General features: G+C 32.8%; 3 protein-coding genes across 5 annotated transcripts; 2 read left to right on the top strand and 1 right to left on the bottom strand.

The window, feature by feature from the left end:
• Positions 1 to 4,200: 4,200 nt before the first annotated feature.
• LOC118052676 (protein CUP-SHAPED COTYLEDON 2) lies at positions 4,201 to 8,092 on the top strand. Its single transcript, XM_035063679.2, has 3 exons — positions 4,201 to 4,595; positions 6,837 to 7,102; positions 7,482 to 8,092. The coding sequence occupies exons 1-3, from the start codon at positions 4,427 to 4,429 to the stop codon at positions 7,884 to 7,886; spliced, it is 840 nt and encodes a 279-aa protein (XP_034919570.1). The 5' UTR covers positions 4,201 to 4,426; the 3' UTR covers positions 7,887 to 8,092.
• A 767-nt stretch (positions 8,093 to 8,859) lies between these two features.
• On the top strand, positions 8,860 to 15,032 carry LOC118052635 (putative lysine-specific demethylase JMJ16). 3 transcript variants are annotated; one of them, XM_035063633.2, is made up of 10 exons: positions 8,860 to 8,947; positions 9,048 to 9,137; positions 9,919 to 10,352; positions 11,301 to 11,372; positions 11,454 to 11,531; positions 11,679 to 12,182; positions 12,341 to 12,556; positions 12,666 to 12,827; positions 13,168 to 13,536; positions 13,800 to 15,032. In XM_035063633.2, exons 3-10 carry the CDS (start codon positions 10,056 to 10,058, stop codon positions 14,517 to 14,519), a joined length of 2,418 nt encoding a protein of 805 aa, XP_034919524.1. In that variant the 5' UTR covers positions 8,860 to 8,947; positions 9,048 to 9,137; positions 9,919 to 10,055; the 3' UTR covers positions 14,520 to 15,032. The 3 variants fall into 3 exon arrangements, with proteins under 3 accessions (XP_034919524.1, XP_034919525.1, XP_034919523.1); XM_035063634.2 differs by lacking the exon at positions 8,860 to 8,947 and having other exon boundaries at positions 8,988 to 9,137; positions 13,168 to 13,204; positions 13,310 to 13,536; XM_035063632.2 differs by lacking the exon at positions 8,860 to 8,947 and having other exon boundaries at positions 8,988 to 9,137.
• A 1,546-nt stretch (positions 15,033 to 16,578) lies between these two features.
• LOC118052672 (probable arabinose 5-phosphate isomerase) lies at positions 16,579 to 18,478 on the bottom strand. The gene is made up of 3 exons (XM_035063676.2): positions 17,609 to 18,478; positions 17,117 to 17,340; positions 16,579 to 16,883 (listed from the first exon to the last, which is right to left on the bottom strand). The coding sequence occupies exons 1-3, from the start codon at positions 18,251 to 18,253 to the stop codon at positions 16,727 to 16,729; spliced, it is 1,026 nt and encodes a 341-aa protein (XP_034919567.1). The 5' UTR covers positions 18,254 to 18,478; the 3' UTR covers positions 16,579 to 16,726.
• Between the last annotated feature and the right edge of the window lie 4,480 nt (positions 18,479 to 22,958).

A 22,958-nucleotide genomic window follows, 5' to 3' on the forward strand; every position in this document is an offset into this window, starting at 1 on the left:
CTCAACTAATTAGACTCTGAGTTTGTTTTTTAAAAATCACTCATTCGATCGAGTATTACAAATATTAGGATTATTGAAGATTTATCTAATCGTTAACTTCAAAACTTCAAGAATTAGTTAAGATGCGTGGAAGTTAATCTGGACACCCAGAATTACAAAAAAATAAAGAAAAAAAGAAAAAGAAAACAACAAGATCATGTTATCAATTCTGCAAGCACAAGCAGCCGGATTTCGAGCATTAAGATTGTCGTATCTGTATTTGGATTACATGGATCTAAAATAACCTAAAGCATCAAAGATTATTATCGTGCATGGTGATTAATTATGGGGCTTGATCTTTTTTTGTTTTTGTTTTTTACTATACATTGATTTGATAACGGCGGTGAGTCATCTACGATCTCACCACACAGCCGATTTTCCAAAAGTTTGAGATAACCACTTTATTCCGAAAAGGGATCATGGAATCAAAGTGCAACAAAGATAAAAAGAAGAAGAGGAAAGGAGATGGAAAGGAGATGGAAAGTCACAGAAATTAAATCGTCACGTAAAGTGGAGTATTATTTTCAAAGATCCACTTTTACATGCCGCATCTCAGGAAGCAGTCACCGGCATTTTCTTCTTTCGTTTCTGTTTATTAATTTTATATCAACTGAAAGTTTTAACTCCCCGATCATGGCTTCTTTTCCGAACGATATTTTTCTTGTTATTTAATCATAATTATAGTGGTTTTCATTGAATATATTATGAAATAAACATAAAGTGCCATCTGGTGCACTTGCTTTTCAGTGATTCTTTTCGTGTTGTATTTAGTTTCCATAGACATTTTAATTTGTTCAAGAAATTAAGTATGCATATACTCCTCTCCCTCGATCGATCACTAGCTATTTATCTCTCTGCGCAGATAGAGAGCAAGAGAGAAAGATTAAACAAGAGAAGGGAGGTTATATATTCCTCTCCGGTGCTACAGTTGTTGACTCAAATGTCAATAACATAGTAAAAAAAAAAAAGAGCAAAAACAAAACAAAAAACAGAACATAATAATTATGAGAAGAAAACTGTTCCTTTTGATGACGTCTAAAAATCATTCTTGTCAGCTATGTCTATAAACTATATGAAAACAAATCTTAGGATAATCATTGAGATAATAAATGCACTAGTTATATACTTATATATATATATATGGATGTATTTACAGGTAATATGAATTTATATAGGGAGCTGTTGTGTCGGCCATGGAGGAATGATTTCGATCTTTGACAACATCCTCAATCAAGAACAAGCTTCCAAGGAGGATTAGACAATGCCACGTTGGCTTGAAGTGGCACTTAGTTGGCAGGATTTCATAGGGCAGAGGGTAGGGTTTCGTGGGACCAGGCTGTAATTGACAAGTCATCACAGTGCATGTGATTGCTGGGAATGGTATTGTGTGTGACACCCAAATATGTCCCATATAGAAAGAGCCCGTAACTTATGCAAGAGAGTTAAGTACAAGGACACCATGAAAGGAGGCTGAGAGATGAAATTATTGGTCTCTAAGGAGGAATATCAAGCCGTCACTCTTTGTATAAACATCATCCACACAACTAACAAAAAAACAATTCCTACCTTGGCAAGAACCCTAACCCTACTACTCACCAATCATTTGTATCTTTGCCTTTGCTTTGGATTGTCATGATTTTTAATTTCAGAATGATCTCTACGTGCGTCACCATTCCTATGACGTGTACCTTAAAATGCAGTCTAAACGCGTTCAACTCCCGTTGATTTAGGGTTCATGATTCAACAAGATAATCAATAGTGTTGCTAGTGATAAGTTTCCATGCGGTAATTATACATAATACCCTTATCATTGTACTTGCTTGGTCCCTTAATTACACATAGAACTCGGCTTTTCCATTTTATGTTCCCATTAATGAGTTTCTAATCTTAGCTAAGAAAATCAACATCACCGGTTTCGTCCCATCAAGTCGATGATCAGTGCGTGGATATACATGGTGTTAATTTCTTGTTCTTGTTTTGATCGGTGATCAATCAGCTAATAAAATCAGTTAATCTCTTAACATTCTCATGATCATTTGACTTAAACATATCCAGCTCCCTGAGCAAATTGCATGTTAATTTTAATTAATCTTGCGTTAATTATCAATCCTGTGCTTTTCCCGACAGGACCTCAAGTACTAGCCTAATTAATCACTTGATTTCGTTTCTCTTTGAGCTTCCATATATGTTTCCATGGGGTAATGTATGCTTGTAATAATCTCACATAGATCATGTAGTGGTGAAAATGACCCTCCATCATCTAATTAAGGACACCTCGGCATGTATTCATTTCTTAGCATTTCGTACAAGCATTCCTCCTTCGATTTGAAAGGATATTCTTTACTTCGTGTGTGTTGTTGACATGTTTTTAAATAGTTGAAAAAAATATTACTTGTTTTTGTATCTATTTTATTTTAAAAGAATAAAAACTCACTCAGAAAACTACTAGGAATAGATTTATTTTATGTTATTATTTTATTTTTCTGATTAAGTAGATATATTTTCATCTCTTATTATATATCCCTTTTTATCCTATCGAACAAAAGTTGATATGGGCAGTGAAAAATTATTTCAATGGCATGCTAAGCCCTCGTGACCCCAGTCTAGTCATGATCTACAACATGCCATCCCTTCAATTATTATCATTAAATGGTACATGTTTGCGACAAATTATATCCTTTTGTCCTCATTTCCATTATCATCTAGAAAAGAAAATTCATACCAAATTAATTAGATAGGTTCACCATATATGTGTATGTATATGCATTGATATATGGGCCTGATATCCTTTATTATTAGCGGGCCCATATTTCATGAATCATTTGCATCAATCCAAAAAATATTTTTTTGTGATAAATAAATAAATAAATAGATCGGACTCTCGTATACATATGAACGAGTTCTTGATTAACAATATTAATTTCCCATAATTTCCAGCTATTTAATTTGATTTTTTTCCCGAGCTGTCCATGTTTATATATAGGTCTAAGATCAATCAAATGGTTCACGTGCTTGGGACATTTTGTTTTTGGGCATTTTATCGAGCCAATGGACCCACTTATCATAGAATGATCCTGCTGATTAATTATTTAATAAAACACTCTCAGCATCGTTTAGTCAATCATGACCTTTGATTTAATCAATTAATTGACAACTTGATTTCAATAAATCATAATAAAGCTTAATCATACCCCCCAAAATAGCTAAAACACCGTAAGCACGATAAAATATGGCTAATCTATTCTATATAGACACAATTGTAGTTCAAAAAAAAAAACTATTCTAAAAAATATTTGTCACCAAATTTTCGTATAACTTGAGTATATTATATGCACTGATCTAGTTGTGCAATAATAAAAAAGAAATATAATTATTATCAAATTTTTTATTTTTTTTTTTTAAATTCTCAATTCCATGCAATTATTATCATTTAACAATTTAGAAAGCTTAATTAGGGTTTTAAAAAATTCAGCTAATAATTTATCAAGTAACCATCTCAATCTAATAAAAACTTAAAATTTGAAGTAAAGTTTAAGATATAATTTATAATTTTTCAATATAATTAATCTCTCTGTTTTGAATTCAACATTTTAAACAAAGTAGTGATGATAGCCGAGAGGAATCAATTACATGATATTTATAGAAATATCCAAATACACACGTTGTGTGTTCATAAATATATGAGGATTCATGTAACCCATCTTCGTAAGTAATTGGAAATTAAATGGTCAGTAAGAAAAAAAGAAAGCACATAATCCAGGAAGAAAAATAAAAGAATATGCACATTGGATGGATATAATATAATATATATGTTAATAATGAGCGCTTGATCATCATATTATTTTTATTTTTCAGTAATTATATATATATTGGCTAGGCCAGCATGTCTAGGACGACGCACACGTGAAATTAAGTTCATATGTTCATATCAGTACCCTTTGTTTTTTGTTGCCTATAAAGAGCTGGGTATTACGAAGATGGATAATATTCACATATATAATGTTGATGAATTAATGTAAATAAGAAATATTTATATTATAATTAAAAAAGGGGTGTTTTGGAAGGTTTCTCTAATAAAAAGTTATGGATTTTGTCAATATACGTGGCATCCAATTGATATAATTTCAGAACAACCTCCCAAAAAAGATTTCTTGTAGCTTTGGTTTTGCTTGAAACTTCCCACTTTAACTAACTAGCTGCACAAGCATGGCCTGCTACTAGAATATTAATTATAAGAAATTCTAAGTGGCAAAGGCACTTGTCAGCCTAACCATGTATATATATATAAACACACAACACCAACCTTTCTCCCACATATCTAAATCTTGCTTCCTGTTTTAAACTTGGCATATTATACTTTAGATTTTCCTTTCAAAAGACAATCACCATGGGACTAAGAGACCTTGGAGCAACTCTGCCTCCCGGGTTTAGGTTTTATCCTAATGATGAAGAGCTTGTCTGCCATTACCTCTACAAAAAGATCACAAATGAAGAGGTCTTGAAGGGTACTCTGGTAGAAATTGACTTGCATACTTGCGAGCCATGGCAACTTCCTGGTATGTCTCCTCCCTTTTTAACTACTGATTGATTTCCACTTCTTAGTCTCTTCTTCTCAAGCTTCCCGGCTGCTTCTAATCTCCTTGAGCTTTCATCACAACTTGTAGAAGATACATCAGTTCTTGCATGACTCATGAACATCATCAACCATATATCAATGCATTGTTTGATTAGTTAATGATGAAATTCAAGAAAATGGATGGTCCATGCTCGCTGTTCTTTGTGCTTTAGCTCTGCTGAAGACATACATATTATGAAAAAACGATTTGATATATATTTCGGCTCTGTACAAGCCAGACAAATTAGACAGACAGACATGTTTGGTTTAATACCTGTTTAAGAGCGCGCGCGCCCGCCTGCATAGCGAGAGAGATCCAGAGAGAGGGGGGGAGGGGCAAGGCTCTCTTAGCTATAAACTCTGAATGATAATTAATGCCAAAATTCTTAATTAATGTAAACTCACCATTGATGAGTGCGAAGTTGAATAGTATTTGGCCAGGTAATCGATCCTCTTGTTTGGTAATTTGTGGTTTTAACCATTATTATTGCTGTACTTTGTTTTGGTAATTAAGTTGAAAGCTACAGCAAGGATATAGAGGTCATATAAATATAATGGCTACAACAAGTCCTAGCAAGTTAATTTCAATAAGTTAAATTCCTTCAGTCTTGTCAATGTCTTCTCAGAACCAGCAGACAAAATATTTATGCATAGTAAACTGCAAGTAGCTTCTCACAAGTTGGGATTCATTGTCGTACAATAATTTTGTCTTCCATTTTTTACTAGAAATATTTCTTAAGTACTTGTATAAATGCATGAGTGTGTGATCATTAAGCATTTGGATTAAGCCTATAATTCTTAATAAATAAGAAGATTTAAGAGAGACTGGCTTTCATGTGGCTACTTTATAAACTTACCAGGTCATGTTAAAGCCATTTTTTCCTGGATGCTTTACCACCACAAGAAAAATGATATATCTCCTTTTCGTAAGTAGAATTCCCGGCTTCCTATACATATATAATTTCCTAGAAGTATTGTAGGCAAGCACTTAGTACATGGACGTGGCCGTGCAATTAGTTAGCATGTCCTGTTCATTTGTTCTTACACTATATGGGACCAATTTGTTGGTGATCATGTGAAACTATGATGTCCTGAATCATGTCCCCTGGTATCTGCTAAAAATCACTTCTTACATATCCTGGCAAGTGTTACTGGTTGACACTACATATATATTGGTTCATGGTGTACTTGTCTTAAGCTACACAAGGGATAAAATTATATTCTTCTTTTAATTCATCCCATCTCGTATATAATTTCTGTGTTTTTTTTTTTTTGTTTTTTGTATTGTTCTTCCCTCTTATAATTAGGGATAGCATAATAATTAATGAAGGGGCGCGCGGTTCTGTGTATAAGGATAAGATTTTGTAGATATATATGATGAGGAATCCATGCATGTTATAGTCCAAAAACTTAAATGATTTTGGCTTTTACTACCTTAAGGTGCAAGGGATCGATCGCTTGTTGTTTATCTGTGAGGCTTCAGGAGTCAAACAAGAAGCCAATGCGTGCTTTCCAACTATTTTATTCTACTGTAATTATTGATCTCCATTTTTCAAAAGCAACAACGTAAAACAGAATCAATAATAAAGTTGTTCCCTTCCCACTTTTATTTCCTATAGACATGACGACTTCACCACTATCGTCCAAGAAAACATTGGGAAGTTTCTTTTTCACAAATCCAATTCTGCATGTTCCCAGAAATTAATCCTTCCTAGTTGAACTTGACAATAAGTTTAGGCTTCTTTCTTTTGTTTTTCCCCCCTGACCATGCATGGCCTCCTAACCTTTGCCTCGTTAAATTTAATTACTATATATTCTATCTCTAAATAGTTCTTAATTATACATTTATAATTGATCATTTATATGGCCCACTTTTAGTTATCACTATTTCATTTTATACTAATAAAAAGAAAAGTTAATTAGGACCATATACGTAATTAAATACTACAAGATAAAAAAAAAAGGGTTTCCTTTATGAATATACGGCAAAAGGTTAATACATGTAACTTTCAGCCATATTTCTGTCTAGCATGCAAGGAGTAAGAAAACCCCAACCGTGTATTTATATACATGTCGAGAAGACAAAAATCCATGTTCATGAAAGCAATATTGCTGTATGATCTATAGCTTCTTCTTGCTAATTAATATTTGAACTTACCATGTGTGTCTATGTGGAATCCAGAGGTGGCGAAGCTCAACGCAACGGAGTGGTATTTCTTCAGCTTTCGTGACCGGAAATATGCCACCGGATTCCGAACCAATCGTGCTACAACATCCGGATACTGGAAAGCTACAGGGAAGGATCGTACTGTTCTGGACCCCACAACCCGTGAGGTTGTGGGGATGAGAAAGACCTTGGTGTTCTACAAGAACAGGGCTCCCAACGGGATCAAAACTGGTTGGATCATGCATGAGTTTCGTCTCGAGACCCCACATATGCCCCCCAAGGTACCGTGTGTTTTCTGCTTGACAATTTGACAGCTTATAATTAAGCTTGACAAATATTGGACATAGCTAATTAATTAACATGTTTTATTAAGAAATTAAAAAAAGGAAAAATTGTATTCTCAGAGTTCAATCAGTGAATAAAGCCAGACATGCAAGTTGTGTTGCTGCTTTATAGCACTATACTGTCATGATGACAGATTCCGAGGAAAAACCAGAGAGTTTTTTCATCTGAAGGAACCTAGGAGGACAGTGTCTGGTAGCAATTAGGAAACTGTCCACTTCCTATACATCGTTTTCTGTACCTAAAATCAGTGCATACATTGGCGATATAAATTCCTTACTGTTCGCTAATTAAAGTTCAACGTTTTGGTGATCGCAGGAGGACTGGGTCCTGTGCAGGGTGTTCCACAAAAGCAAAGCAGAAGACAGCACAAAGTTCATGTTCGAGTCCACAACTGATAGTGGGAGCACTGTGAATTTAACAGCGTCACCTTTAACAGCTGATCATCAAACCCTGGCTCGTGGGTACCAGCAAATGATATCATTGTCATCAACCCCACCCCATCAAGACCAGACCTCTTTGCTAAACCTTCTCCAGCTATCACAGGACAGGAATTCTAAGTACCCCATGGATGCTGACATCAGCTCCAAGGCGGTCGATGAGTATGGCTTCTTATGGGATGACATGAACTTGGAAGAAAATAGCTTGGGCGATGGGGTGGTGGCTTCGAATTTGGAAGATATGAGATTTGAGATTGATCATAACAGTATGGTCTTCCTATGAAAATATTACCATTTGTTGATTTGTGATGTTCGTATTTGTAGTGTTTGGATTATTTGAGGAGCAACTCGATGTTTGATTGGAATATCAAATGATAGCTAGGAATTAAGATTGTGCTAGTATACTGTTAGGGTTTATTTATTTGTTGTGTACAGTGTATATTTGGCATCTTGAACAAATTTTAATATATGTTAATCATTTAGAATTTATACTCTTATTTTATGCTCGAATATATTATCAAATCGACTTGTACCTCAATCTCTATCATTATGATTGTATCTCCCATCCCGGTATATAAATTACGTATCAATAACCTAGAAATTTTAGTGGATCAATTTTTTTTTCTCTAAGTCTGTTATATATATATATATATATATATATATTCTTGTATTTTATTTTGACTATTGGGTTTATGGCCTTTTCAATATATTCTTGATGATTATTCAAAAAAAAAAAAAATAACCTAGAAATGCATACAATCTGGGTGTATAAGTTATATAGTTTTTATGTTATATTCTTTTCTTTTTATAATTATATTTTTCTAATATTACATCATGAAACGGATTGATTTATTACAATATGTAACGAGCTCAAAAATAATATGGATAATAGGTATAATTCAAAAATTCAAAATAATTTTTTTGAATATTAAAATGGGAATAAATTAGCCTTTTTAATTGATTTTCTACCTCATGAGCATCAATTTTCCTTCACATTCAATTCTTTATATTATCCTAAACACAGCTCCTCCAAGTTTCATGAAACTCAAATATTTATACACCACCGCACCTTATGTTATTAATTAAATCTTTATAATTTTCTTTTCCTCAAATAGCCGTCCTTACAAGCATCTTGTAAATTATTAACATGGGCTAGTATTGGTTAGGCATTGATACTTTAATGGGCCAGATCTTAGGCCCATTACCATTTAGCAAGGGGGGTGTGAATTTTTGACAAAACGGCATCAACTTTCGCACACGCTACAAACGACGGACACTATCAAATTTACCTTTATGGTCAGACAGCTAGACGAGGTACTGCATACCAAAACCACGGTCATAAAGGTAATTATGTAAATCTGAAATCTAAAATATAATTATTTTGTTTTCAGAACAAACTATAAATCTGAAGTGCTCATCAATTTTTTTATTTTTTATTTTTTAGTGGTTTCTTCGCCGTTGATATCTGCAGGCCTTTCATGAAACCCTTGTTTAATTATTTAATTTTCCTCACGGGTTCAGTCCAACTTTCATGGTATGCGTTTCTCTCTCTATTATTTATTTCTTATTTATTTATTTTGATGCTGGGTTTGCTCGTGTGAGTTGTTTGATGATATATAGTGAGTAAAGAAATGTCTGTGGTTTGTTTCAAGAAACTCAAATGGGAAGAAACCCATTTGTATTTTTTTCTGAAATGCTACATGTGCTGGAAAGATTTATTGAAGTGTATGCGTTTAACATGTAATGTTTGTCATAGATGGCTTTGCATAACGTAGCGATAAGTTTCTTGGTTGAAATAAACGTGGTAGTAAGTCTTGGAAATGTGAAACAATTAGAAGAAATTGAGAAATTTTGCGTGGGCGTGTTTGAACTTTTGTGTAATGTAAGAGGTGAGCAGGTTTTTGCTTTTCAGAAGATACATATAACTGGCTTGGAGGTCTTGGACTATGATGAGAAACTTACAAGGTTGATGTGATTAGTTGTCCGAAATTGCATCCTGGAACTTGTTTATGTGGTACACGCTGTAGTTGTCTCGTTTGATTTCTTTTTTTCCTTTTATTTTTGGTTGCGCAACCTGATTTCAAGAAAGGCATCACAAAGGAAGTTATTTTAGATCAGTCTTTTGTTAGAGAAGGAGCAGGAGGATTTGGATTATGATTTAAATCTTCCTAATTTACTATGTTGTCAATTTTGGATCAGAATACACGTGTAACAATCCCAGATTTCAATATCGGTTGCATTCTTACTACTTTGTAGTAATGGCTGAATCCATTAATTTGAAATTTTTCATTTTTACTTCTCTTTGGCTGATGCAGGTAAAAGTTTCTAGGCTTTTGTTGGACATGGATTGGTGGTGAAGATTGTCAAGCGATTGACGCAATCAAGCTTAATAAACATGGAGTTTTAGTCTAACAAATTTATTTCTGTTCTCCTTTGGGGCTTGAGACTACTAATGAGGAGAAAGCGCTCAAGAAGTGATCTCAGAAATGAAAGTGCGGAAAAACTTTCTGTCCCGCCCGGTTTTGCATCTCTGACATCCTTTAGGTTAAAGAAGGTAGAAACTGGTGTACAAAATGGTAATTCCTCGCCATCTACCAGTGTGTCCAAAGGAAAGACAATCCAGATGGATGACACGACTGACATGATTGATGTTGCAACATTAAAGAGATTTTTTCAGCATCGGCCAAGCATACTACATGGCCAGAAAAATCAGAACCTGGTGGAATCAAACTTTGAACAAGTTGACATGGTCATATCCCCTCTCTCTCCCCCTCTCTCTCTCGAGTTGTGGGCTTTGATGTCTGTTAATTTCTTACAATCTGGGGCATAAATCTCTATTGCTTGATATTAATCTAGATTGGGTAAATTTGTCATTTGTGAGAAATTTTCATCATATAATTTGTTTTGATATTCCAAAATATGTTCAAAGGGACATCATTGCATGGTAAGCAATTTGAGCTTTCTGTAATTGGTGTGCTAAAAGATGTGTATTTGGAAAGCATTTAATCAGATTTTTTTTCATTTTTTTAATATGTTTAGCTGCAAAAGCAATCTGGGATAAGCTGACATGATATTGTTGTGTTGTTTTGCTCATGGGTAACAAAGACGATACTGAATCAATACTTGGTGAATAAAGATAATGATGGGAATTAATATTTGACATTTTAGTCTCAAATATCAATTGCTGTTGTTTTCTTGCTTCATTCATTCCTCGTTACTTAGGCTTAACTATTCTGGAGCATCCAATTGTGATAATTTTAATAGATAAGGATTTGATTGATTTAGTCTGATGTGGAATTATGAGACGTGGAAGTCATAGAAATGGCTTTCTCTTGGCTGGGGAGTGTTGTTGTATATTGTTCTGTCATGTCCTCTGTAGAAAATCAGCACGCTAAATAAGTTTGGCTCATTTGCATGCACACATCCATCTCCTTGTGTATATTTTAACAAATTGCTCTGAAAAAATATATACAGAGAATTAGTATGAGGATTCTTGGAAAAAAAAGGTACTAGTTATTTAATCATTTTCCTGTAATTAAAATAGATAAATTTCTCTCTAGATAATGTTGGAAGTATCTTTCCCATGGTTGACATGCTTGCAGAACCACAAAAGAATAACTGGATTTTTTTCTTTCAACTGTTGGAGGTCAGGGTTCATATGTCATAACTATCGCATGTTATTTAATATCTTTCACAGGATCTTCCTTCAGAAACCTCCCTTCCAAAAGGGGTTGCCTATGGATGTGCAGATTGCAGTAATTGTCTAAAGGTGGTACTCTTCATCAAGTTTGTCCTCTTCCAATTATATCTTCTGTAATGCCGTGACCCATTAATGGAAGCCATGGAGCAGGTAACGGCAAGCTGGCGTCCTGAGGATGCAAGAAAAGATGTCCTTGAAGAGGTTCCTGTTTTCCACCCAACGGAAGAGGTATTTTTTGTCTAATTGTAATGAATGACTTTTGTGCATTTCACTGGTACAGCTTCTTCTTTGATGTTCCTATTGTCTTTATTCATTTTGGAGTGCTGGCTGGTAAAAAAACCTTGATTTCTGAATCAGTATAAATTATAACTGCAGGAATTCAGAGATACACTGAAGTATATTGCAAGTGTACATTCAAGAGCAGAGGGATATGGAATTTGCCGGATCATACCTCCTCCTTCGTGGAACCCACCCTGCCTTGTTAAGGAAAAGAATGTCTGGGAAACTGCTCCATTTATGACACACATTCAACGGATAGATGGGCTTCAAGATGAGCATATAAAGAGTAAAATTGTAAGCTGTAAGAGAAATAGTGTTACAATGGATAAAGATCATGAAGTTGGTGAAGGATACAGCATGAATTGTGATGGAGTTGGATGCTCTAACACTGATGGCTTTGCATCTGAACCTGATCCAAAATTTACTCTTGAATCTTTCAAGAAATGTGCCGATGATTTCAAAAGCCAGTATTTTCGCTCTAGTAAGGATGTGTTTGCAAATATGGATTCAGATGTGTGTTCAAAGCAATGGAAACCATCAGTGGAGAATATCGAGGGTGAGTATAGACGAATTATTGAGAATCCTACTGAAGAAATGGAGGTATGCTGGAAGAAAACACACACACACACACACAGATATGTGTGTATATATATATATATATATATATATATATATATATGACAAGCACATTGAATCACTTTTTCTGTATTTCTTTCTGTTTGATTGGGAAGCTTTAATTATCATTCTGCTGGTTTTAGGTGCTTTATGGTAGCAACCTGGACACTGGAGTTTTTGGCAGTGGATTTCCCACCAAATCCAGTATTTCAAATACAGATGAATATCTGGAATCGGGCTGGAACCTAAATAATACACCTAGGCTTGCAGGTTCTCTTCTTTCTTTTGAAAGCAACAAAACTTGTGGCGTCTTGGTGCCTCGACTGAACATTGGAATGTGCTTCTCAACATTTTGTTGGGTAAGTTCCAATGTTTCTTTTAATGACAGGGTCATGTTTGTTCACTTTTGGTCTTCCCAAAAAAATGAAATTGTTTGCTTGCTTATTCTGCTCATTTTTTGGAAAACAGAAAGTTGAAGAGCACCACTTGTACTCACTCTGTTACATGCACCTGGGTGACCCCAAAATATGGTATGGTGTCCCAGGTAGATACGCTGATAAGTTTAAAGTTGCTATGAAGAAGTACCTGCCAGATGTGTTAGCGGAAGATCTTACATTGCATGATCGGGTGGTGAGTGATGATAAAATTCTAGCGAAATTTGTTTTTTAGATGATCATTGCTTGCAATGACTGTGGAACAAGGTTCTTATCATGCAATGAGAATAAAGTTACATATCTTTCAAGTAAATTGGTATTAAGCATCATGTACTATTAGTTGATGTTTCTTTAGGTTAATTGTAATTTTACTATAACTAATTATTTCCTGACTTGTGTCCTTTGCGGTGATCTTGGTGCATATGAAAGTTGATTTGTAATGTTGTCTGTTTTTTAGTTTTTAGGTTCTTAATATCTTCTGATACATTCGCAGGCTCTGTAAATCTCTCAGATGATATTGTTTTTATCTAATACAGATTGCCAAACTTTCCACTTCTGCATTGAAGTCTGAAGGTATACCTGTTTATCGTTGCATTCAGAATCCACGAGAGTTTGTTCTTGTCCTTCCAGGAGCATATTATTCAGGATTTGATAGTGGCTTTAATTGTTCTGAGGTAGTAAATGTTGCTCTACTTGAGTGGTTGCCACATGGGCAGCTTGCAGTAGAAGTCTACTCTGAACAGGGGAGGAAGACGTCAATATCCCATGACAAGCTGTTGTTGGGTGCAGCTAAGGAAGCTGTGAGGGCACAGTGGGAAGTTTCACTCTTGAGGAAGAGCACCTTAGATAATTTAAGATGGAAGGATGCCTCTGGAAAGGATGGGATCTTAGCAAAAGCGTTCAAGGTAGGCCTTTCAATTTCTTGGTTCAGTTTTTAGTGGACTTCAGCTCCTGTTTGAATTTAATATGAATATTCCCAGAGAACACTTGCGTCATCATTATAAATTTCTTTGCACAAGGTCTAACTGTTTTCTTTTATGTTACATTCTTTTCCTATTCCTACTTTGCATTGTACATTTAGCTGTGAAACCCTTCCTAACCTAAGCTGTAGCAATGGCCTGGTCTATTTTGTTTTCTTATCGTTTTCCTTCATTCCCCTATTTCGCAGACACGTATGAAGATGGAAGACAACAGAAGGAAATATCTGTGCACCCCTTCTCAGTCAGAGAAGATGGACAAAAAATTCGATGCTGTCAGCAAAAGGGAATGCAGCATATGCTTCTATGATTTACACCTTTCTGCAGTACGCTGTTCATGCTCCATGGACAGATACTCTTGTCTGAATCATGCAAAACAGCTATGTTCCTGTGCTTGGAGTGAAAAGATCTTTGTGTTCCGATATGAAATCAGCAAGCTGAATATACTTATGGAAGCCTTGGAAGGGAAATTAAGCGCAGTCTACAGGTGGGCTAGAGAAGAGCTTAAACTGTCATTGTACTCATATATCTCCAAAGATGATTCACAAGCACCCAACCATATCGGTAGCCCAGAATTTCACTCAGAAGAATCAAAAGAGAAAAAACATCAATCACAACGTGTTGCAACACCTTATGGCAATGAGAGGAGTGCTGTTTCTAGCATAAAGGAAGAAGTGAAGACACGAATGCTCCATCTAAGATCCTTGAATGAACAAATGGAAAAGGAGAACTCAAAAGTGTCTACATTTGTTACAGGGGAACAAAAGCCAAGTGAGAGCCCAAAAGTGTCTGCATTTGTTACAAGTGAAGCTGTGGATGATGCTTCTTTATTATTGAAATGTGAAGTCTCATCTGATAGTACAAGCTCATCTAGCTCCTCTGAGCTGGGGGAATGGGATATTGGCATGTAGTTTTTGCGAAAATTTGTGTTCTTTCTGCTTCCATCCTATGTTCCTGCTGCTTCAGGTCACTTTCATATTTGGAGAAGTAGTTCTTTCAAATTGGACAGAAATTTAGTCTTTCGATTAGACTTCTGACAATCTCGACACGTAAAGATGTGTTATTTTCTTTATGGGGGGACCCTCAAAACCATTTTTCTTCTCAAGAGCTGGCTTCTTTTTGGATGATAGTGCAACCTCACAAGAAAAGTATCTGGATAACGCGGTGTATAGATTTTGATGGTCCCAGATAATGCGTTGATGCTGTCCCCAATCTTGTATGCTGAAATATGAAATCGACTTGAAGCCAGCAGTTGGCATCACTGTAAATCAACTAGCTTGTTACAACTGAATGTTGTAGTGCAGTTGTTCAGATGCTCATTCATCCCAAAACTTAGGTACCCCAAAACAATTGTCCGTATAGCTGGTTTTGTAATGCATCTTTTTGCCAGTTTGTGGTTATTATTTAAAATATTTTTATCAATATATCAAAATAATATAAAAATATAAAAAAAATAACAAAAAAATTTTTAAAATTTAAGGAATGTGGTAAGTATTCCATACAGGCCTAAAATGTATAACGTCAGGTTTAAGTAGGGCCAAATGTTTCTTGGCAGGTCTACAGGAGCTAGGTGACTCTCAGGGGAGCTTCATGTTTTTTACACATTCTTTTTTCATGAATTTTGAGTATCCTGCTTTCATGCCAGTTTTTTAAGGCAGTGTTTGTTTATTCTTTTAGGATAAAAAAAATAGAGACAATGAAAAATATATATAAAAAAATATATAAAAAAAATTTCTCCAAGATCATTTTGAAATGAATTTTTGTATTTTAAAAAAAAAAGGTACATAGAAAATATATCTCTAAAGATAATATTTTTATTTTTTATTCTTAAAATATCATTATAAAAAAATCTTAATAATTTTTTTTTCCTAACTAAGACATGCAAGTATAAAAGTTATTATCATAGTTTTAAAATTTAACTTAATGGTCGATTCGAGATAAAGTCTGGGTCACCGGTCGAGGCTCTAGTTACAGGTTAGGTTGATCCGAGTTAGTGTAAGAATAAAAATGGTTATTATCATAGTTTTAAAACTCAATTTGGGGGTCAACTAGAATCAAGGCTTGAGTCATGAGTGAGGTTGATCATTGACATGTGTCAATATAAAAACAAAAATGATTATTATTATTATAGTTTTTAAAAATCTGACTCAATGGTCGATCTAGGATAAAGCCCAAGTTATATGTCAGGTTGGTAATCTTGAGTCAATCGAAGTTAACATAAAATAAAAGTTATTATTATAATAATTTTAAAACTTGATTTGAGGGTTTTGTTATTATCATAATTTAAAATCAGACTTAAAGATCGGCCAAGACAATGCCCAGATCACATGTCGAGAAGGTCAACACAATTTAACACAAGTTGACCCAAGTCAACATATAAATAAAAATAATTATTATTATAGTTTTAAAATCCGATTCAAAAGTTGATTCGAGACAAGGTTCAACTCACGAGTCTAAAAGGTCAACCTAGCTGACCCAAGAATTTTTTAAAAAATAATTAAAATAACCTTGCTTTTTCAAAAAAAAATCAATGGATTTTTGGATTTTTCACCCATGTTTTTTTATGGGTTAACCTGGGTTTTTAATCAGATCAAGTCGAATCAATGTTTCCTCTATTTTATCTAAAATTCAAACCAAACCAAACCCTAAATCAAACAGTCAAAACAGTTTTTGATTTTATAATTATAATTATTGTAATATTATTAATTTTAAAATATATATATTAAAGTAAAATAATTTTTTTAATATTTAATTTTGTATTATCCACTGTAACCAAACAAAATGCAAAAACAATTAATTTTTCTTATGCTTCATTACCAAATACAATGTTGTCCCCGTTTCTGTTTTTATCTCGTCTTCTTTGTCTCCAATATCTCTGTTTTTTATATCTTAAAACAATACTACCAAACACTACCTAAAATATCCAAAGACAGAATATCCAATACCTCTACATCTACAGAACATATCGGATCCAGTAATTCTTTGAAACAATGAGTAGATAAGAATACAAGAGAACCCTGCCCGGTGGGTGTTCCAGTTTTACAACATTATAAAGAATCACAAATTAAATAAATAAATAAAACCTACGAGGCATTAAAAAATAAAGTCCCAAATTTTATCAAAGCCCAGCTGAAACTAATCCATGGAGGGTAACGATACCAATCAGGATATTATCATCCTTAATAACAGGCAAAAATTGTACAGGGGATGGTGGTGATTCCATCTTCTTCATGGCTTCCACTGCCATTGCGTCAGGACCAATTGTTCTTGGGTTCCTGAAACAACACAAGACAAAAAGCGCTGAGAAACATGCAATTTTTCCACAAACTCAAATCAATCCCAATCCATGATTTGCAACATTAAGCAAAAAGACTGATAAACAAGAAACTCTCCATTATAGAAACAATTGGCATCATATACAAGCTACAAAATCAGAGTAACGTCTAGCTAAAACGATCACTCATAATTACTTCGAGAACACCAAATGCATTGTTTTCTTTCACATTACCTGTTGCACATTTCTCCCACTGTAAGCTTAAAGATGGCTTCCCCACTAGCCTTGAGAGTACGCCGTAGATCGCCATCTGTAAACGTTCCGATCAGGTGATGCTCCTCATCTATAACAAGCAGGCACCCACATCCTTTACTCGTCAGCTCGACTAACTGATCCATTATCAAATCTCCTTCCTTGCATATTGGTAGCTCATTTTGCTTCTTCATCACATCCTTTACCTAAAGCATTTTAAGTCGAATCCAAGCAACAAAAATTTTCAAAATCAATCTCTACAGATGGCAGCAACAAATAACTGAAATAACATTATCAATAATATCATCTCAGTAGATCGCGGCAGCAATTAACTAAAACAACTTCATTTATGCACATTCTAACTCTAATCTAACTCGATGCCCAATTCAAATAGCAAAAAAAAACATTAAAAAGAAAATCATAAAAGCAATTGAAAATCAATTAATATTAAAAAAAAAGGGGAGAAAGAAAGACCTTGAAAATCAAGCTCTTGCCGATCCTTCCAGCAGGATGATTAGCCGCATACTCTTCCTTACTCAAATTCCTGGCTCCCATCAACGCAATCGCGACGGTATCCCCAAACACCATCTGGATCGCAGTTGAGGTCACAGGAGCCAAATCAAACGGACACAATTCCCTCTCCAAAGGCAAACGCACATTCATATCGCAAACCGCCGTGAGAGCATTGCCTTCAACGGACGTCACCGACACCAGGTACGCACCTTTCGCCTTGGCGCACGGAACCAGACGGAGCAACTCCTCAGTGTTCCCGGATTTGCTGAATAGGACGAGGATGTCGGAGGCGTAGAGGGCGCCGATGTCGCCATGGAGGGCGTCGAGAGGGGAGAGAAAGCCGGCGCGAATGCCAAGGGAGATTAGGGTTTGGGAGATTTTATTGGCGACGAAACCGGATTTGCCGACGCCAGAGAAGAAAATAGTGCCGTTACAGTGGAGGAGTGTTTGGGTGAAGGTTAGTGTTTGAGAGAGATCGAGGTTTTGGAAGAAATAGTTGAGGTGGTTTTGTTGGGATTTGAAGAGGTTGAGAAGGGTGGTTTGGTCAATTTGTTGGGATTTGGCATTCGGTGAGGGAAGGTCCAGAGATGGTGGAAGTGAGCCCATTGTTTGGCTCTGGTTAGATCGCGAGAGAGAGAGAGAGTTTTGGAAATGAGTGGCTTTCTTGGAGTTGGGGAGGGATTTGCAGAGGCGGGCGTGTGAAATATTGTTATTGCCGTTATTTTTTTACGCGGTAAGCGGGGATGATTTTGGACGCCGGTGTCGGTAGAGCGATCATGGCATAGGTAGGCATTTTTGTACCCAACGGACGATTTTTTATTTTATTTTTTATTATTATTATTTTGGGAGGGGGGGGGGGGTTGTTTCGTTTTAATCATAATTATTAGACGTTGGAAGGTTTTCAAAACTCGGGTCTTGTATTAAACGAATCATGTGTTGTTTGGAATGTTAGTTTAACTATATTTTTTTGAAAAGTTTTTAGTTTTAATATATTTTTTTGTATTTTTTTATCTTTTTGATAAATTTATGTAAAAAAATTAAATAAAAATAATTATTTTAATATATTTTAAATAAAAAAATTTTAAAAATAATTCCTATCATATTTTTTTTAAACACACTTAATCGATTTATTTACACAAAAATCTTTAATAGAATAAATTTTAAAATTTTTTTTTTAACTTTACTAATTTAGCCTTAGCCGAGATTTAAGTCTACAAGTGAATCATAAAACTGAATCTTATAAACTATTTAAATTGATTGATTGCTTTATAAAAATTGATGAATATAAAATAATAATTTTGTTGTTATTAGATTTGTTTAATATAAAAATCATTGATATGACAAGAGGGATTGAGTGATTTGTATGAGAAAGTGATGATAAGTTACCTTGAAAGAGTTTTTATTTTCTTGAGTGAAGATACATGAAAAGCAAAAAAAGTTTTAAATTTGAGGAATCTATGTGGTAATATTGACCGCATTTACTAGGAGTACGTAGAAAAAATATTTATTGTTATTTTGTAAAGGTGTTTTATTTAAAAATATATTATTTTTTAATATTTTTTTTAATATAATAAATCAAAACAATAAAAAATACTAAAACAATTAATTTTAAATAAAAACAACATAAAATGTTTGTAAAACACAGTTAAAGGCTTTTTACCGCAAAAAACAAATACATACAGTTAAAGTGAGAGTATTTGCCTCTCGGCTCTTTGCCTATAATTTTCATGACATGCTATGCTGCGTAATCATCCATTATTGCTTGCAAACAACGTACAAAAATCTCTTTTTATAGAAGAAAAATTAAAATAAAATCAAGAGGGTAGGTCTTAAAATCCCTTAAGAAATACATATGCTAATGCTAGTTTTTTTTTTTTTTTATATTCGTATCCTCACATCTTTTTAAAAAGTAAAACAGTATTTTCAAAGTTTGGGCTATCCCTCTTCTCAATAAATATATTTTTTTAAAAAATTAAATTTGTATTTTTATTTTTATAAAAATATAATATTACCTTTTGTCGATGCTAGTTGAGTTATAATTATGTGTATCAATAACCAGAATGAGAGTTTGTGTGAAAAATATTTTACTTTAGGAAAACTGTTGAAATATAAATTAATTAGATTTTTTGGAAAGAAAAAAACTAAAATATGTACCTATTTTTTAAGAGTAATAGCATAGATATGACTTTCCAAAAAAAGATGCGGTAATTCATCTAAAAATTTATTTTTAAAATCCTCCATGATTAAGGAAATTTATGTGGGCAAGTTTTATGTAAGGAAGTAAAATGTCGTTATAATAAAACAAAAACAATTATTACTCTACCGGGGAAAAATAAAGTATTTGTACCTTTTTCAGGAATTAAATTACAAATCTATCAGTACTGAAAAGAAGGTGACTGAAAAAATATATATATATAAAAAAAAACTTTAATTATTAAATATACCAAATTATATATTAAGATATATTTTATTGAATCAAGATTTTAAAATAAATTTGTGTTTTTATATATAATTATTATGGATGGATTACAGACAAGGAAGATCATGTTTGTTATTGTGTGTGACTATGTTTTTTAAAAAAATATATTTTTTATATTAAAAATATAAAAAATAAAAAATAAATTATTTTAATAAAATTTTAAATAAAAAATTATTTTAAAAAAACATCAAAATAACTGCAATTTCTCTCAAATTTCTCTCGTATTAGGGTGCGTGCAGGCCTGACACAGGTAAGCCGTGGACCAAAGCCTAGATAGAGCAAAGAGATCCGTAACATGTATTGGGCTTTTAGCATTTTACTTTGATGGGCTTTTATTCCTATTTGTTTGCATCTATGTCGAATTTGCTAGATTTTCCTGAATCAGTAGTAGGGTTCGATGCGAAAAATACCCACTTCAGAAATATTTGCCACGCAATTACTCTTAAAAAATTTCTCCAAAGAAGCTAGTGAGAAGTGTAAACTTGTAAAAAAACACCCTAATCTATGAAAAAAAATTACTGAGTAAAGTCTCACAGATAATTTATTATTTTTTATCATATATTTCAAGTAAAAAAACTATTAAGTTTTGATTTAATTATAATTATAAAAGAAAATGGTGATTTAAGAAATGAATAATGAGATTATAAGGTCAAGAGATATTAAAACTTTAATAAAATAATCTAAAAATTTAAATTGTTAGGTAACAACATCTCGTAAATAATCTTATATTACTCTGTCGTTATCTTAAAACAATCGTAGTTCACTGCATGAACTTTGTGGAATTCTATTGTTTTCTTTTTTTATAGAAAAAAAAAAAAGGTTAAATTGTATAGAAACCGCCTGCACTACTGGATAAAGTGACACTAATTGCTAGTCTAAAAATCATACACTGGGTCTTCGAAAAAAATTGTTTTATTTAATTTAATCCAACAATTAGTTTTTCTAAGGTTCCGTCTTTAAGAAAACAAAATTATCACATGAAAGTCACATATGTTCAATCATCAATCTTGTTTGATAAAAAAATTAATGGATTTGTATAATAGTAGTATAAGAAGAAATTATCCAAATACATCAAAATTAAGTTCTACTATATTAATCTAAATCCAAAACTTTTATATATATATATATATATATATATATATATATATATATATATATATATATATCTCAGGTTAGATTGTGCATACTAAACTAGATTTTACACCCTGTACAAGATTTGTTAAACAAGACTTGCATCCTATAATATGTGACGAGACAAAAAAAATTGAATTGGAGACCACATGAATAATGATTCAAAAATGATTATAATTTTTTATTAGACTATTAAACTTTGCTTAAATTTTTATAAGAGTTTCTAAAAACTATTTTTAAAAAAATAAATATGATGATTGTTGGATTTTAGATTTTTAAAATATTATATCGAGCTTGGTTTTGATAATTTTATGATTTTTTTTACAAATTAATTGACTAATTTATCATGAATTTAAATAAATGTTACAAATATAGATTATAAATTACAACATCAATTAAAATTTTATTGTGTTTCCAACAATGAAATCCAAAAATATGTTTTTTTCGGCAAAACTTTTTTCTTCTTTATCATTCCGCTTTTAATTTGCATTTTACATGCTAACCGTGCAATTTATCTCTCCTTAAGCCACACCGACAAGTATAAAGCCATGTTTTAGGGCTGCTTATGGGGAAGAAGATGATAAAGATCCATTAGTCAGTATTATTTTAGCGAATTTGATATGGAATTCTGGATCAACATTTTTTTTTATTAATGTCGGCATCTAGACTTGCTTGCATATACTTCAATTAATTTTACAGATCCTGAAATTAACAATCACGTATGATTCTAATAACTTTAAGATTTATATGATTTAAATTGATAATTTTTAAAAATAAATTTAAAATTTAACCAGTTAAATTACATTATTCACATAGACACTTTTTAATTTTAAACCTTTTATTGCCCAACACATTTTATTTACCCACCAGACTAAGGACTCGTTTCTTTGTGTAGCACCCCATAAAATCACGAGAGGACATGCATGTAGACAGACAACAGACCCAGCGATCTTATGGATGAAGTTTTATTTACTGTGGCAAAATTAACAGGAACAAATTAAAGAGGTATCTCTTAAGTTTGAATCCGATAATAAACTAAATATTACGGTGATTCAGAGTGCTGCACGCTATAAAATAACAAAGTCCATTTATGTTTCCTTTTTATTGGAAAGATATTAAAAAAAACTATTTTTTCTTAAATCTTTGTAATATTTTAGCATGAAGACTTTTTTAAAAGAAATGGTTTTTAAGTTACTTATTTTTTGTGCAAATTCTAAGCACAATAAATGGTTAATATAAATTTCTTAAAAAAATTTTAATGTTTTTTATTGGTACATGCTGAAATCATAACACTAAATTTGGATTTTTTTTCACTGAATAAATATAAAAGTGTCAATAGAATAACCATTGTTATTAAACTATATACGCTACATAATGTTAATTTGTTGACTTGTTGATTTAAAATTTATCTAGGTTTGAATTTCATATTAAACTAGATAGAAATTAATTAATTAGTTAGACTCAATTTATTTAATTAGTCTATTAATGATCAGATAAAATTTAATTTAACTTTTTATATATATATTTTTTAAAATATTTTTTTAACTTTATTAAAATATAATAAAAATAACACCTTTTAGATTTACATAATCAGCCTATACTAAGCAACTTCAATAAAAATTTGATAATTTTGAAAAAAATTATACTAATAATTACTTTTCAAATGATTTTTTACTTGAAAATATATTAAAATAATATTTT

Source organism: Populus alba, chromosome 2, assembly GCF_005239225.2.
Source record: "Populus alba chromosome 2, ASM523922v2, whole genome shotgun sequence".
Taxonomy (NCBI): Eukaryota; Viridiplantae; Streptophyta; class Magnoliopsida; order Malpighiales; family Salicaceae; genus Populus; species Populus alba.

Excerpts from the sequence above, each read along its gene's own strand:
- LOC118052676 (XM_035063679.2), top strand. The coding sequence starts at position 4,427 with ATGGGACTAAGAGACCTTGGAGCAACTCTGCCTCCCGGGTTTAGGTTT. Across the intron at positions 4,596-6,836 it reads CGAGCCATGGCAACTTCCTG|AGGTGGCGAAGCTCAACGCA; the intron begins GTATGTCTCCTC and ends TGTGGAATCCAG. Across the intron at positions 7,103-7,481 it reads CCCCACATATGCCCCCCAAG|GAGGACTGGGTCCTGTGCAG; the intron begins GTACCGTGTGTT and ends TGGTGATCGCAG.
- LOC118052635 (XM_035063633.2), top strand. The coding sequence starts at position 10,056 with ATGAGGAGAAAGCGCTCAAGAAGTGATCTCAGAAATGAAAGTGCGGAA. Across the intron at positions 10,353-11,300 it reads ACTTTGAACAAGTTGACATG|GATCTTCCTTCAGAAACCTC; the intron begins GTCATATCCCCT and ends TATCTTTCACAG. Across the intron at positions 13,537-13,799 it reads TCTTAGCAAAAGCGTTCAAG|ACACGTATGAAGATGGAAGA; the intron begins GTAGGCCTTTCA and ends CCTATTTCGCAG.
- LOC118052672 (XM_035063676.2), bottom strand. The coding sequence starts at position 18,253 with ATGGGCTCACTTCCACCATCTCTGGACCTTCCCTCACCGAATGCCAAA. Across the intron at positions 17,341-17,608 it reads GCAAGAGCTTGATTTTCAAG|GTAAAGGATGTGATGAAGAA; the intron begins GTCTTTCTTTCT and ends AAAATGCTTTAG. Across the intron at positions 16,884-17,116 it reads GTGGGAGAAATGTGCAACAG|GAACCCAAGAACAATTGGTC; the intron begins GTAATGTGAAAG and ends GTGTTGTTTCAG.